We start from the raw sequence: 14598 nt of genomic DNA, 5'->3' as shown, positions 1-14598 counted from the left end.
CTTCTTTCTTCTTCTTCTTCTTTTGCTTTTACCCAGACTTGTAGTGATGTTCGCCTCATTCTGAAAGAAACAGGTGAAATTTGCTAACGTGACGGCCGTCTTTGTGATGGTGACGCGTGTTGTGCGAGACCAGAGACCTGTAGTTCACTGAGCGGTTTCACATAAAAAAATGTGTAACTTCACAGTTTTACGACACATTTTAATTTTTTGACTTGCAAAATGTTTTTTAAATTGACAAACATCAGATGTGTCATTCGTGGCACAATTCAAACGGGATCAAAAGATAACCTTTCTCTCTCCGTTGACTTCAATGTATAATTTTACGCTCCCGGGTCCGTGGAGGCTCCCGGAAGGGGAGGGACTTCGCCTCTCTATTTTCAGCATTTTTGGGCAAATGTAATCTTTTATTTTGTATTTAGTTGATTAAATTATTATGAATTATTTGATATCAAAGATTATAATGAAAAATAGTAAAAGGCACACTCAAAAGGTCTAAGGCAGGGGTGTCAAACTCAAGGCCCGGGGGCCAAATCCGGCCGCGACTTCATTTTCTGTGGCCCCACAAGAGCTTGCAAGGAATATAATATGTTTATTATACGGTTACATGCTACTTACAGAAGCACGTTTCCCATAAACTACATGTCCCACAATGCATCTCAAATTTGCCTTTTTCTCAATTTGCCTTTTTTCCTTCAAAATAAGCTTTTTTTTCCTTAGAATTTGCCTTTTCTCAAAATGTTACTTTTTTTTCAAAATGTCTCTTCTTTTTTTTGTTTTCCAGAATTTGGCTTTCTTTTAAATAATTTTGTGACATGCACACTGAAGAAACTTGCAATTATTTGCCCTAGACTTCTGCTTTCAGACATATCTGAAAATAATCCAATGCAGAGACAATCATGTAATATAATAAATTATGTTATATATATTAAATATTTATATATGTATTTTTATATAGTCTTAAAGTTACAACCGGCCCTTTGAGTGAAACCATAACGCTGATGTGGCCCGTGATGAAATTGAGTTTGACACCCCTGGTCTATACAGTTTCTTATTAGTATAAAAGTTAACATATCTAAACATACCAACCACCGACCCGCATAAATGATAACACAATCTCAAACTAACGACTTAATCTTACAAAGTAATGATTAAGAATCTCAAAAATAATGTCTCATATTACAAAAATAATGACTCAGTATTGCGAAACGATGACTGAGTTTCTCGAAACAAAGAGTAATAGTGTTAAATGTGTCTTAACATGAATTACCTAGTATCTAATATGTTTAATTCGTACTACAAACTTATTGTGTTTTTAACACAAGGCTCAGATCTATTTTTGTTTAGAGGATGGTGGGGCCAAGCGTTCAAGACAGACAAAAAAACTGCATTTTAACTCTGAGTACCCATATTCCCCACAGCCCGTGAACGCAGCAGCAGCAGCACATTTCATAATTTCTTTTCTTTTAGATTTATACAAAATAAGACTAATATTACGAAAGAATGTCCTAATATTACAAACAAATGACATACAATTAAAATGTTTTACTTAACATTCCAAAAGAATTACTTAATATCTCAAAGTAATGGCTAAGTACCTAACATATGTCTTAATATCACAAAATAATGATGTAATATTACAAAACAAAGAGTTAATAGCTTAAAAAGAGTGTTACATATGTCTTAAAATAATTCCCTAATATCTAATATGTTTCTTGTTTCTTTGTACTACAACACAAGGCTCAGTTTTTAGTTTTTTTTAAACGACGATGGCTGCGAAGCGTCATCAAGACAGAGAGGCAAACAAACAAACTGCATCTTACCTCTGAGTGCCCATATTCCCCACAGCTCTTGAACGCGGCAGCAGCAGCAGCAGTAGACTGGGTGAAGATGGCGGACTGTATACGTGTTCCTCTGCTCCTTCTTCTCCTCTGCATCATCTCCTCTTTGCATCCAATTCAATGCCAAAACAACCCAGTCCTCGTCAAGGTCCCCGCGAACCCCGAGACTGAATGCCCCTCTGCCCCCCGGGACTCCAGTGGAGAGGCTCCCGATACCGGAGAAGATCCCCGGGGAGGGCCTCGCTGCCTCGAAAACACTCCTCTACCGGCTGGAAAACTGTCCGAAGAGGAGGTCTGCCAGGAGGATTTGGCCCGGTTATGCCCAAACACTCCTGGAACAAACAACCTGGCCGTACTGGAGTGTCTCCAGGACAAGAAGGAGGTGAGGTGTTGTTTGTTAGCGGGAACAGGGTGCTGTGTTTTCGGGGAGATCGCTTGGGTGTGCCTTGGTGGAAAGAACCAGTTAGCATGTTAGCTGTTAGCCGCTCTTCTGTGATGGAACGTCACGCCAAAGTGTGCCTGGAAAACCAGCATTTTAATAGTATACTTGAATATTTAACGTGACACGCACTGTAGGGGAAAAAGGAAAATATATTTAGAGTCACCAGGATCCACTCTTTAATTCGGCTTGATTAAACGCCACGAAACCCTTGTATATTCTTACATCTTGCACGTTTTTGAATCGTTGTCGAGGCATATAAACACATGATATGCAAGCCGCGAGCGCTCCTATGATGGAACATCACGCCAAAGTTTGCTTGGAAAACCAGCATTTAAATAGTTATACTGTCTTTTTTAATATGACACGCACTGTAGGGGACACAACTTCTATTTTAGAATCAGCAGAGTCCACTGTTTAATTCGGTTGATTAACACCACGAAAGGCTGTTTTAACACTCGCAGTTACTAGTAACTTTGTACACACGATATCCTGATATAGCCAGCCGCGAGCGCTCCCGTGGTGGAACGTCACGCCAAAGTGTTCTTGGAAAACCATCATTTTAATAGTTATACGTCTTATTTAATATGACAGCACTGTAGGGGATACACGAAACATATATTTAGATTCCCCAGAGTCCACTCTTTCATTCGGCTTGATAATAAACATCACGAAAACCTTGTAATTCTTTACAACTTGCAGGTTTTGAATCGTGTTGCCTCATATGTCCGTCGCTGAGGCATCTATGTGCTTTTTACTTAAACACATGACATGCTGATTTGGTATGCAGTGTTACTAATCTACACACTATTTTACTATCAACATTGGGTCCGCATGACAAACGACAACACCAAAATCTTAAATAGTAAACATTGTAATATAATACGTGGGAAAAGATCAATGTTGCATAACCAGTAGTTTTTACTTTTGATATTTCTAGATGATAGCACTTTATATTTATCTGAAATAGTCATTGCGGAATTGATTACTTTTACTTAAGTCACATGGTGAAATCGGGGGCTTTACTGGTGTTGAAAGACGGTAATAATTCTACTTTTCCTTAAGTAAAGGAGTGCTTCTCCCAACACTGATGACCTATACTTACAGCGTTTCGTCTTAATAAAGACTGCAGTATTACACAGCAGTTGGCTCTACTACCTTGTCCAGGACACTTAAATAAAGTTGTTATTGACTGTGTTGAGGTAGGCTGTATCATGTTAAAGTGAAGCAGACAGATTACATACCATTGGACTCTCCTTTTCTCCCCTGGGAAAGGTCACCAGGGCCCGAGGCGGCACCACAGGTTTTTAGGGCAGTTGTTGTCCTGACATGTTTAGGCAACAAGATGAGAGGCAGATAAAAGCCTCGTGTTCGGTGCTTCTGCAAATGAAACCTACCATGTGACTCACTTCTGTAGAACAAGTCTTACACTGGATACATATGTTTCTTTACTCTTTTAAAATACTGAATTTGCATATGCACACGTATTGTAAAAGTCGGGCTTCTCGATTCCAAGACACGGTCTCTTAACGATAAAACGATTTGCTTTTTATAATCAGATATTCAAATGTTCTCCCTTTCATGAAGTCGACCTTAAATCCAACCAATGGCTCGTGAAGCAACGATAGTTATATTTTTAAAGTGTAAGTTTGTACTTAAAATTCTCTTTTAACTAAATTAAAAAAATGTCTGAGCTGCAATTTCGCAATATGGTAATTCACAAGTATAAGCAAAATAATCAACGACTTTTACTCTCGGGCCGCAACTAATCGTTATTAATTTAGACGTTCTTCTCACTCCCAACATTTTTATGAAAACGTCTTACCGGTCTATCTATTGGCAAAACACACGTATCGTCTCATTATATTCACCCGAGGGAAAGCGGCATGGAAGCAGCAACACACTACCCAGAAGCCACCTCTCGTTCGAAACCCACTCTACTCATTTATACACAGTAAAACGCAATTTGGTGCACACACACACACACACACACCCCTCACACACCCCCCGTATACCCCTCACACACCCCTCGTATACACTAGAGATGTTAAGATTCACCGATTCCCATCGGTGCACCGGCATAAACGTTCACGATGCGAGTGCACCGGTTGAAAGAGTGCACATCGGCTACAGTTTGGGTTGAACTCGCGATGCATCGATTGCGTAGCGTCTTTGCATCGGTAAAAAACGATTCAAAATCCCCTCACCTTGTCAACGCTCAGCAGAGACGATCTTTGATATTTGCTTCGCCACTACGGAGGCCGAGAGTCTCAGTTATCAACACACACGGAAGTTGAGGAGAAAGAGAAACACAGCGCACCGAAAAATACCTACAAATCAAACGTTTGGCAACACTTCGGATTGTTCCAGAAAGACGGTGTAATAGTCCTTTATGCTCTATAGCTGACCGCAGGTCATGGAGAGTAATCAGGTATCCGTAGACCTTTGTATGAGGTATCTTTATTACTCAACAGGTCTCCAGCCATGATACATAGATCCGTCCTAGAAGCGGGCTCGCATACACACAGTATCACTCCGCAGCCGCACCCCATCAGTAACGTCCTGATGGTATATGTGCGCGGCACTATATACTACAGACGGTCAACTTGAAAAATCGCTCGCAAATTGTAAACGATGCCGAGCCGCTTTAAAGTACACAAGTAGTACGAGGAACTTAGCGACGCACATAAAGAGGCGACATGGGGTCTGCGGCTGAAGAGAAACCTGGAAGTTAGACTGAGTTAAATCACTCAGTGAGGCGTTCTGTCAGAGAGAGGTGTTTAGTTCACAGGAGCCTGTGACGGCCAATCACAGCTCAGCGTCTTCCTCACTGTGAGCAGTTATGAAATAGCTGTTTGTGAAAGGGTATCTGTATTCTTTATTGTTCAGATAGAACCCACTGCTTCCTGCTCTCTGGTGAGTCAGCCTCTGAGTGTTCAGCACATCAGGCTGGCAGCTGTATGGCGTGGCTCTGTGGTAGCTGTTATTTGCACATTGTTAATCATGAGCAATGCATCCTTACATTGTTTAACTGTGAGGTGTTATACATGGTACTCTGGAGAGCTTTTAAAGTTAAACAAATAAACGGCATGATGGGATGTGCAGCACCAAATATGTAAAGCACTTTTTTGTTAATGTATGATTTGCTGCATATAAGGAATAAAATAAAAATCCTCTGTCGTACCAAATTGAAGTATCATTATTTTTGCATCGTGTTGAATCAAATCGTATCGAACTGTATCGCCACAGGGGTGAATCGTATCGCATCGCCTGGTGTTTCAAATGTATCGTTAATGTATCGTATCCTGGCAACGTATCGAGATGCGCATCGCATCGGCCTCGGTGATGGAGATGCACATCCCTAGTATACACACACCCCTCACACACCCCTGTATACACACACCCCTCGTATACCCCTCACACACCCCTCGTATACCCCTCACACACCCCTCGTATACCCCTCACACACCCTCGTATACACACACCCCTCGTATACCCCTCACACACCCCTCGTATACCCCTCACACACCCCTCGTATACACACACCCCTCGTATACCCCTCACACACCCCTCGTATACCCTCACACACCCCTCGTATACCCTCACACACTCGATACCCCTCACACACCCCTCGTATACCCCTCACACACCCCTCGTAACCCCTCACACACCCTCGTATACCCCTCACACCCCTCCTATACCCTCACACACCCCTCCTATACCCCTCGTACACCCCTCACAACCCTCGTATACCCCACACACCCTCGTATACCCCTCACAACCCCTCCTTAGACCCTCACACAACCCCTCCTATACCCTCGTACACCCTCACACACCCTGTATTAACACTCACACACCCCTCGTATACCCCCACAACCCCTCCGTATACCCCTCACCACACCCCCCTATACCCCTCACACACCTCCTATTACCCCTCTACACCCCTCACCACCCCTCGTATATCACACATCCCCTCGTATACCCCTCACACACCCCTCGTATACCCATCACACCCCTCACACCTCGTATACCCCTCACACACCCCTCATACACCCCTCACACACCTCGTATACCCCTCACACACCCCTCGTATACCCCTCACACACCCCTCATTAACCCTACCCACAACCCCTCACACCACCCCTTCACAACAACCCTCAGTATACCCATCACACACACCTCCTATACACCTCACCACACCCTCACACACCACCCTATACTCCCTTAATAAATACATAAAGCAGGAAAGGCCTCCATTAGAGCAGCTGCACGGAGACGCAACGTTTGGGCATTTTTTACTCGCCATGGCGGGGAATATCGCCATAATCGACTCAGGGCTCGTCAGCCTTTCTCCCGACTTATCGAGTGCATTTGAAGTTGAATAATGGAGACTTCTTGGTTTTGTTCACACACACCTTCACACTGAGAGAGTCTGTTCACGGAGAGTCCAGATCCACGGGTCGTTGTTTGAGGAAGGTGGAGGATGACTCAATATTTACTGTGTGTGTGTGTGTGTGTGTGTGTGTGTGTGTGTGTGTGTGGTGTGTGTGTGTGTGTGTGTGTGGTGTGTGTGTGTGTGTGTGTGTGTGTGTGTGTGTGTGTGTGTGTGTGTGTGTGTGTGTGTGTGTGTGTGTGTGTGTGGTGTGTGTGTGTGGTGTGTGTGTGTGTGTGTGTGTGTGTGTGTGTGTGTGTGTGTGTGTGTGTGTGTGTGTGTGTGTGTGTGTGTGTGTGTGTGTGTGTGTGTGTGTGTGTGTGTGTGTGTGTGTGTGTGTGTGTGTACCAACAAATGATTACCAAACAGAAGTAACAAAACCATAAAACAAACAAACCTTTAAACACAAAAATCTTACCCTACGAAAGAGAAAATAAACTCTCGCTAAGCGGTCCTACGACGCTGGTTATCAAGTGGATCGCTCAGCCAGCCGTGTCCTATCTAGCTAGGTGCACGTTCACATGAGAGGGGTGGTATCTGGAGCATTCGACCAATCACAGACATGGAGAAGCGCACTGACAGCGCAGCGTCATACTTCCTGGATGAAAAGTCAACTATCAGCAGGGACACACGGATGGACAGACGGACAGAGAGACAGACGGACGGACGGACGGACAGACGGACAGAGAGACAGACGGACGGACGGACAGACGGACACACACACACACACACGGACAGACAGACAGAGTGTAGGAATACTCTGTTAGTAAAAGTCCTGCATTCAAAATGTTCCTCAAGTGAAAGTAGGAAAGTATTCTCATCTAAATATAGTGAAAGACAGTGAAAGTAGTCGTTGTGCAGATTGGTCCATTTCAGAATAATATATATGATATGTTTTATAATGATTGATCATGAAAGTGTTCTCAAAGCTGGTGAAGGTGCAGCTAGTCTGAAGTACTTTGTAGACTGCAGGGTAGCTGGTGAAGGTGCAGCTAGTCTGAAGTACTTTGTAGACTGCAGGGTAGCTGGTGGAGGTGCAGCTAGTCTGAAGTACTTTGTAGACTGCAGGGTAGCTGGTGAAGGTGCAGCTAGTCTGAAGTACTTTGTAGACTGCAGGGTAGCTGGTGAAGGTGCAGCTAGTCTGAAGTACTTTGTAGACTGCAGGGTAGCTGGTGAAGGTGCAGCTAGTCTGAAGTACTTTGTAGACTGCAGGGTAGCTGGTGAAGGTGCAGCTAGTCTGAAGTACTTTGTAGACTGAAGGGTAGCTGGTGGAGGTGCAGCTAGTCTGAAGTACTTTGTAGACTGCAGGGTAGCTGGTGAAGGTGCAGCTAGTCTGAAGTACTTTGTAGACTGCAGGGTAGCTGGTGAAGGTGCAGCTAGTCTGAAGTACTTTGTAGACTGCAGGGTAGCTGGTGAAGGTGCAGCTAGTCTGAAGTACTTTGTAGACTGCAGGGTAGCTGGTGAAGGTGCAGCTAGTCTGAAGTACTTTGTAGACTGCAGGGGAGCTGGTGAAGGTGCAGCTAGTCTGAAGTACTTTGTAGACTGCAGGGTAGCTGGTGGAGGTGCAGCTAGTCTGAAGTACTTTGTAGACTGCAGGGTAGCTGGTGAAGGTGCAGCTAGTCTGAAGTACTTTGTAGACTGCAGGGTAGCTGGTGAAGGTGCAGCTAGTCTGAAGTACTTTGTAGACTGCAGGGTAGCTGGTGAAGGTGCAGCTAGTCTGAAGTACTTTGTAGACTGCAGGGTAGCTGGTGGAGGTGCAGCTAGTCTGAAGTACTTTGTAGACTGCAGGGTAGCTGGTGGATTTACTCCAGGTGGAACTGAAGTCTGATTCAACACTTGATTATCTTTAACATCATTCATCCACATCTGTGAAGAAACTAAAGGGATTAATACATGTAGTGGAGGAGAAGTACACCATGTACCTCTGAACTGAAGAGGAGAAGAAGAACAAAGTAGCAAAACATTGAAATACTTAAATAAAGTACAAGTATCTCAAAATTGTACCCAAGTATAGTACTTGAGTTTATGAATTTAGTTACTTTACACCAGATGCCATAAAGATAGAAAGACTCAGCCTTGCACAGAGGCATGACAATAGATTTTTAAAATGCTCAACAGTGCTGCCAAAATTATCTCTTTGGCGTTTCTGTTATTATTAACTGCTTTAGTTGTTCTGACTGCTAAAATCCTGTTATTCCTCATTTTAAAGCCGATATCCCGTGGGGTCGGGGGGCTCGGGTCCTTGTCACCTTTTCCATCCCTGATAATACTTAGTAAGGAGGTCATAATATTTTTGACTCATGGCTGAAGTTAAGTTTCTCCAGCTCTCCCCAGGTTGGCAAAAAAAATGCATCTCAAAAAGCATCAGATTGATGCTTTAAAATATGGAATATTCAAAATGTTCTTCCGGGGGAGCATGCCCCCGGACCCCCCTAGAGGGATAATATCCTTCTCACCTTTTTCACCCCCTGACCCGTTTTCATGCCTGCTATAATATCAGACAAATGAAGAAGTTAAACTTTAAACATGACTGAAACACTTGATCAGGATCAAAGCCACAGAGCTGCACCTGCAAGGTGAACACAGCTGGAACAGAACACGTGTTTGAATGCTACATTAACAGGTTTATGATATCACTGCCCGTCTAACACACGATCTGACTTTCATTACCTCTGACTCAGTTTCCTCAACTCAACGTGTTGCTAAAATAATACTTCTGCATCCAGTCTGTGACGCTGTGAGTGCTGCACGGCCAGACACGGCTCAGCTGACTCAGATCAGGAGATATGTGATACATTATGAAGTGATATGCCGCGGACTGTACTTACTGTACTCTGATCCGGTTACTGATGTTGAGGCAGATATTTAAGAGCTTTCTTAACGCTAATGTTATAATAGTCAGATTGCTCTGAAGATGGAGGTGATATTCTATTCATGTTCACGTTCACACAGTCGGTGATTTCTGCCGGCCGTCTTTCCTGCGACGGCAGCTTTTCTGTATTTCCTTTCTCCTGTAATATGACTTGATCGCTTTGAACTCCGCACACTGAGCTCTGATTGGTCAGCAGGCGGTGCTTTCACTGAGTTGATCTCTTAGCCTGCAACCTAACCCGCCCCGGGGTAGGGTTGCCAGAAACTGACCATGTGCTGGCGAATAATAATCGATTATTCGATTAAAACATTAAAAAAAAATATATATAAATAAAATCGATTTTTAAAAATAATATTCGATTATGGAGACTGTAGCGAATAATCGAATAATCGCTGGCATCCCCGCTCCGGGGCAGGTTAGCCGCTAAGCATGAGTTACCATGGAATTCTAGCCGCTAAAAAGAGAACCAGCGTCGTAGGACCGGAAACCCAGAGTTAACCTGAAGTTAGCCGCTAGGCGAACATCCTGCTTCGTAGGACAGGCCTCTGGACCCCTTGGCTGACGAACAGGGAGTCCCTGGCTGGTAGTAGACGAGTTGGGATGTTGGAGAAACGCTCTCCGCAGACCCGTTCTCACACAAACCTTTTTCTGACTCGATATCAAGCCACACTTATTGTTTTCACTTCGGCTGTGAGTGTATGTGTGCTAGGGATGAGTTTCTCGCTGTATCGCCGACCCGGAAGCCTGTCCGCTCCTCGCAGCAGCGAGCCTCGCAACGTCCCGACCAATCAGAGCACAGTGGGCTCACAGGGGGAGGGGGGGCAGCCGTGTAGGACAGAGAGTGAAAACACAGACTATCAGAGATGCTGTGAGAAACCAATGAGAGTTTGGAACATCGAACAATGTGAATCTATTCCAGTCGACCTCACGATGGAACTATGATCAGTGGAGATGGCCGCGACGTGGAGCCTTTAAAGGAACAAACGTTGTACGACAGATTGTAAGAAAAGCGGCTCAGCCTTTGATTGTTTGAAAGGCCTCTCATGCAGAATACACTTTGTGATGTCTGATACATCTCACAGAGGGAAACGCAACCTTCTCTTTTGAGCAAAACACTTCATTCATAGACATGTCCTTTTATATTTCCGAGGCCTATAATATATATGCCTAAAAAGGGTATAATAGGAGATCTTTAATGAACCCTTTACCTCCAAACTTCCTGTACCCCAAACACTTTTTAATATTACCTGATCGTCTGCCTTTATGTTTTGCTGTTTCTCTCATTCACTGAAAGGTGACTCAAACATAAAAATGTATTGTAAACGTGCAGATTTCGATCATGCAGTCCACATGGTTTAGTTTATATTACATTACATCACCTTAATTGTCATCCAGGGGTTTTTCTAGAAACATATGAGGCGATACTGTGGCGCTGATCTGTGTGTGTATATATATATATATATATATCAATTCTTTATATATATATGTTGCACTCTTAATGTAAATAATATCAAACTGTAATTTGGTCCTTCAATGGTGTTTGATTTAACAGTTGACCGATTTTTATTTTCACTCTTTTAATTCTATTTTATTGACTATTTTGAGCCATTTATATTTTATAATTGTCTATTTTCTACATTTGTAAATATGTGCATTGCAATTATTGTTTTACGTGTTCAACGAAGAAATGTGAATACAGTATATCTTATAACACATCTGAAGTACAGATCAAGCAACCCAGTTATTATGGGGCGGTGGTGGCGAAGTCGATAGGGACTCGGCTTGGCAACTGGAAGGTCACCAGTTCAAGTCCCGGCAAGACCAAGTGCTACCGAGGTGTCCCTGAGCAAGGCACCGTTCCCCACACTGCTCCCCGGGCGCCGTTCAAATGGCAGCACACTGCTCCTAACGCTAGGATGGGTCAAATGCAGAGAAACAATTTCCCCACGGGGATTAATAAAGTATATCCAATCTAAATCAAGTTAACTGTTTTTAGAGAAAAATGCATCTTGAATATTTAACTTTGCTGCTTGTTTTGTTCGTCAGACAGTTTGAGCCTCTGAGTAGCTTTTATACATAAATATTAGGGCTGCTCAATTAGTTGAATTATACTTAAAGTTCAGGGTAATCAGCTGTTAAAAGAAAATTCTCCAACAAATGGATGTTTTCAAAGTCAATAATAATCGCAATTACAATTATCGACCCAAATAATCGAGATTATGATTTTTGCCATAATCAACATGTGTCCCCGCTGTGTCCCGATGTGTCCCCGCTGTGTCCCGGTGTGTCCCCGCTGTGTCCCCGGTGTGTCGGGGAACTCACGCAGCGTCAGGAAATAAACCCTCTCTCTTTTCCTTCGTACCCAAATCTCTAAAAACGGGGAACAACGGAGCTGATCCAGATTTGCGTCCGATATGACGTAACATCTGAAATGTGGACCCACGGGCCAATCAGAAACGTTGCTATCAGAAACAATGCCCGACTGTTTTGGACGTAATTAGGGATGTCCTGATCACCTTTTTTTGCTCCCGATCCGATTCCGATCATTTGATTTTGACAATCTGCCGATACCGATTTTTCCCGATCCGATCTTTATGCAATGCGTTAAGAGAAAAAAAAGGTAACAGATAACGGCTGGTCATCCAACGCGATGAAGTCAGCTATCTGGGCTGTTATTGTGTTGGCTGTTCTGGGGCAGTTTCTCTTTCCTTTTGAAAGCCTCTGAAAGTGTCGGTTGTCTCAGTGCCGTTCCCCGAGTGGCCGCTGTGTACTCGCCGTGTTGTTGTTGTTGTTTGTTTCTCAGGTAGCGTATTAGATTGGTCGTGTTGAACGTAGCTCTGTTCTTTCCACCACGCGGAACCTCCGCCTTGCAAACATTGCATCTGGCTGTTACACTGCCTTCGCTTTCAATTTCATAATACTTCCAAACTCCTGACATTTTCTCTGTCCGACTCCCGAGTCACCAGCTGAACGTAGCCTCTCGTTAGCTTGCTGCTGCTATCAGACACTGCGCCCACTCTGTTGCTTTGAGAGGAATAAGCAACCAGGTCTAAACAAGCCCAAAGAAAGCAACACATACATGATGTTGTGTAATTTTAAACCAAAACTAAGTCCTCAGGATGACTTTAAGACGTGAACATGGTCATTTTTGTTTTGTAACATTAAATACAATTTAAAAAAAATTATATATAAAAAAAAAATGTCGCGATCCCCGATTTTTTTCTTCCGATCTTTTGAAAATCACGTGATCGGCTCCGATCCCCGATCACGTGATCGGATCGGGACATCTCTAGACGTAATATGGTCGGTGTTTACATTAGCATTGCTAACACTCCGAGCTAACCTGTGCTGGAGAGCATGTGTGTGAAGAAGCAGGAAGTAGAAAGGAACTCACCTTGTGGTGTAACCGGCAAGAGAGAAAGCCTTTGAGCTCCAGACTGTTTCAGAGAGAATCCTTGATCTAATAATCCTTGCGTTTCATCACCGACAGTATCTGCCGGGTCCCGCATAGCCTTTATTCATACAGGTGAACATCTCATTGAGACACGGGCTCTCAAGAGAAACCTGTTTATACCCAGAATCAGCACTTTAGAAACAGGAAGTGAAACAGAGGGATGTGAGGCGTGGCGGGTGATCCGTTTGGTTTTTTGACCAAAACACTTCAGAGACATGTTTTCCGAGACCTAATTGCCCAAAAATAGCATGATGGGTGACCTTTAATATAATTATGTATATTTATCATTATCATTATTATTATAACCTCATTGGAAGAAGTCTCTCTTTGTTGTGGGAAATTGTGACGAGCACACCGTGTGATATTTTCCAGGCCAAACAAAGAAACGATCAACAGATGAATCGATAATGGAAACGATAGCAAACAAAGCATTAAAATTTCATGTTTGTATATGCAGAGCAACGTTTGTGTCCTGTTTGGCATTTTAAGTGGAGCGATAACAAAAATATGCAAACAGTTGTATCGATGTCATCACCTGGCAGTTTTCTTTTCTGGGCGATTTCTTTATCAACACCTTTAAATGTCATGTTTACGACTTTAACCTCTGAAGCCCTGAGCCTGTTTTTCAGGTTTCAGGCTCGAAAATGCCACTAACACAACAAAGACTATATCTTCACTTCTAAAAGGGGTAAATTAATAATCCTTTCTCTCAAAGCAAGGTTACATCTGTGAGTTGGATGTAGAAGTGTCAGAAGCAATATAGATGTTTTTATTTTAAAGTAAATTCAGATGGAACACAGTAAAATCATGTAAATTCTAATGTCCGCCTCAAACAACCCCATTACTTATAGTGAAACCAACTTTGAATGATGGGCTAGTAGACTAAAAGCTTTAGGAATCCAAACTATAACATATAATAAGTACCCTGTATCAAGATTGATGCAAAACAAGTGAAATTTGAGCTTTTTACAGAGGTTTAGAAAAATAAAGTCCAAGCGGACTCACCTCTGGGTAATTTGGGAACCATCAGTTCCATTTGAACTTTTTCACTGTAAAAATCATTGTATTACTTTGAATTATCACTATAGGTATCCATTCCATCCAAATACAACTGTTGTGAGAAAAATAAAAACATAGGCCTACTCTGTTATCCTCTGAGCCTCTGAATTAGCCCAGAGCGAAAAATGCTAACCTATTACTGCACCGAAAATCACTCCTAGCTCCCTTATTACTTATCCTAGCTGCACATCCAACACATCGTTTATGATCGTAAGGAGACACAGAATCTAACGGTGCCCACCTCAACACTGAAAGATACAAACTCGCGACGTTATCAACAAAAACGTACGTCAAAACAAGTGGCGCTAGCGCAAATGCGCTAGGCTAACATGGCTCACCTTCCTCTGTGTCTGGTCTAAACTGGCCTTCAATGGCATTACAACGATAAAAACGATGATGTAGTTAATCCATAGGTTAATATCGAATGGGGCTGTGTCCCCTTTGAAATGTTCTGATAATCTATAAGCAATAAAACTGCAATTCCGTTATCTGCTGTCCGCTCTG

The 14598-nt window shown here is 43.0% G+C and overlaps 1 protein-coding gene across 1 annotated transcript in view; it reads left to right on the top strand.

Annotated features, from left to right (window-relative positions):
- Nucleotides 1-1853: 1853 nt before the first annotated feature.
- Nucleotides 1854-14598, top strand: part of LOC117440801 (Golgi apparatus protein 1-like) — a gene marked incomplete at its 3' end in the record, with an annotated part of 34303 nt that continues 21558 nt past the window's right edge. Inside the window, exon 1 of the mRNA XM_034077034.1 lies at nt 1854-2220. Within this exon, the coding sequence (XP_033932925.1) occupies nt 1888-2220 (333 nt within the window). The remainder of the gene's footprint in view (nt 2221-14598) is intronic.

Source organism: Pseudochaenichthys georgianus, unplaced genomic scaffold (assembly GCF_902827115.2).
Source record: "Pseudochaenichthys georgianus unplaced genomic scaffold, fPseGeo1.2 scaffold_1228_arrow_ctg1, whole genome shotgun sequence".
In the NCBI taxonomy this organism is placed as follows: domain Eukaryota; kingdom Metazoa; phylum Chordata; class Actinopteri; order Perciformes; family Channichthyidae; genus Pseudochaenichthys; species Pseudochaenichthys georgianus.
The sequence above is the reverse complement of the archived record's forward strand: the minus strand, read 5'-3'. Positions and strand labels throughout refer to the sequence as shown.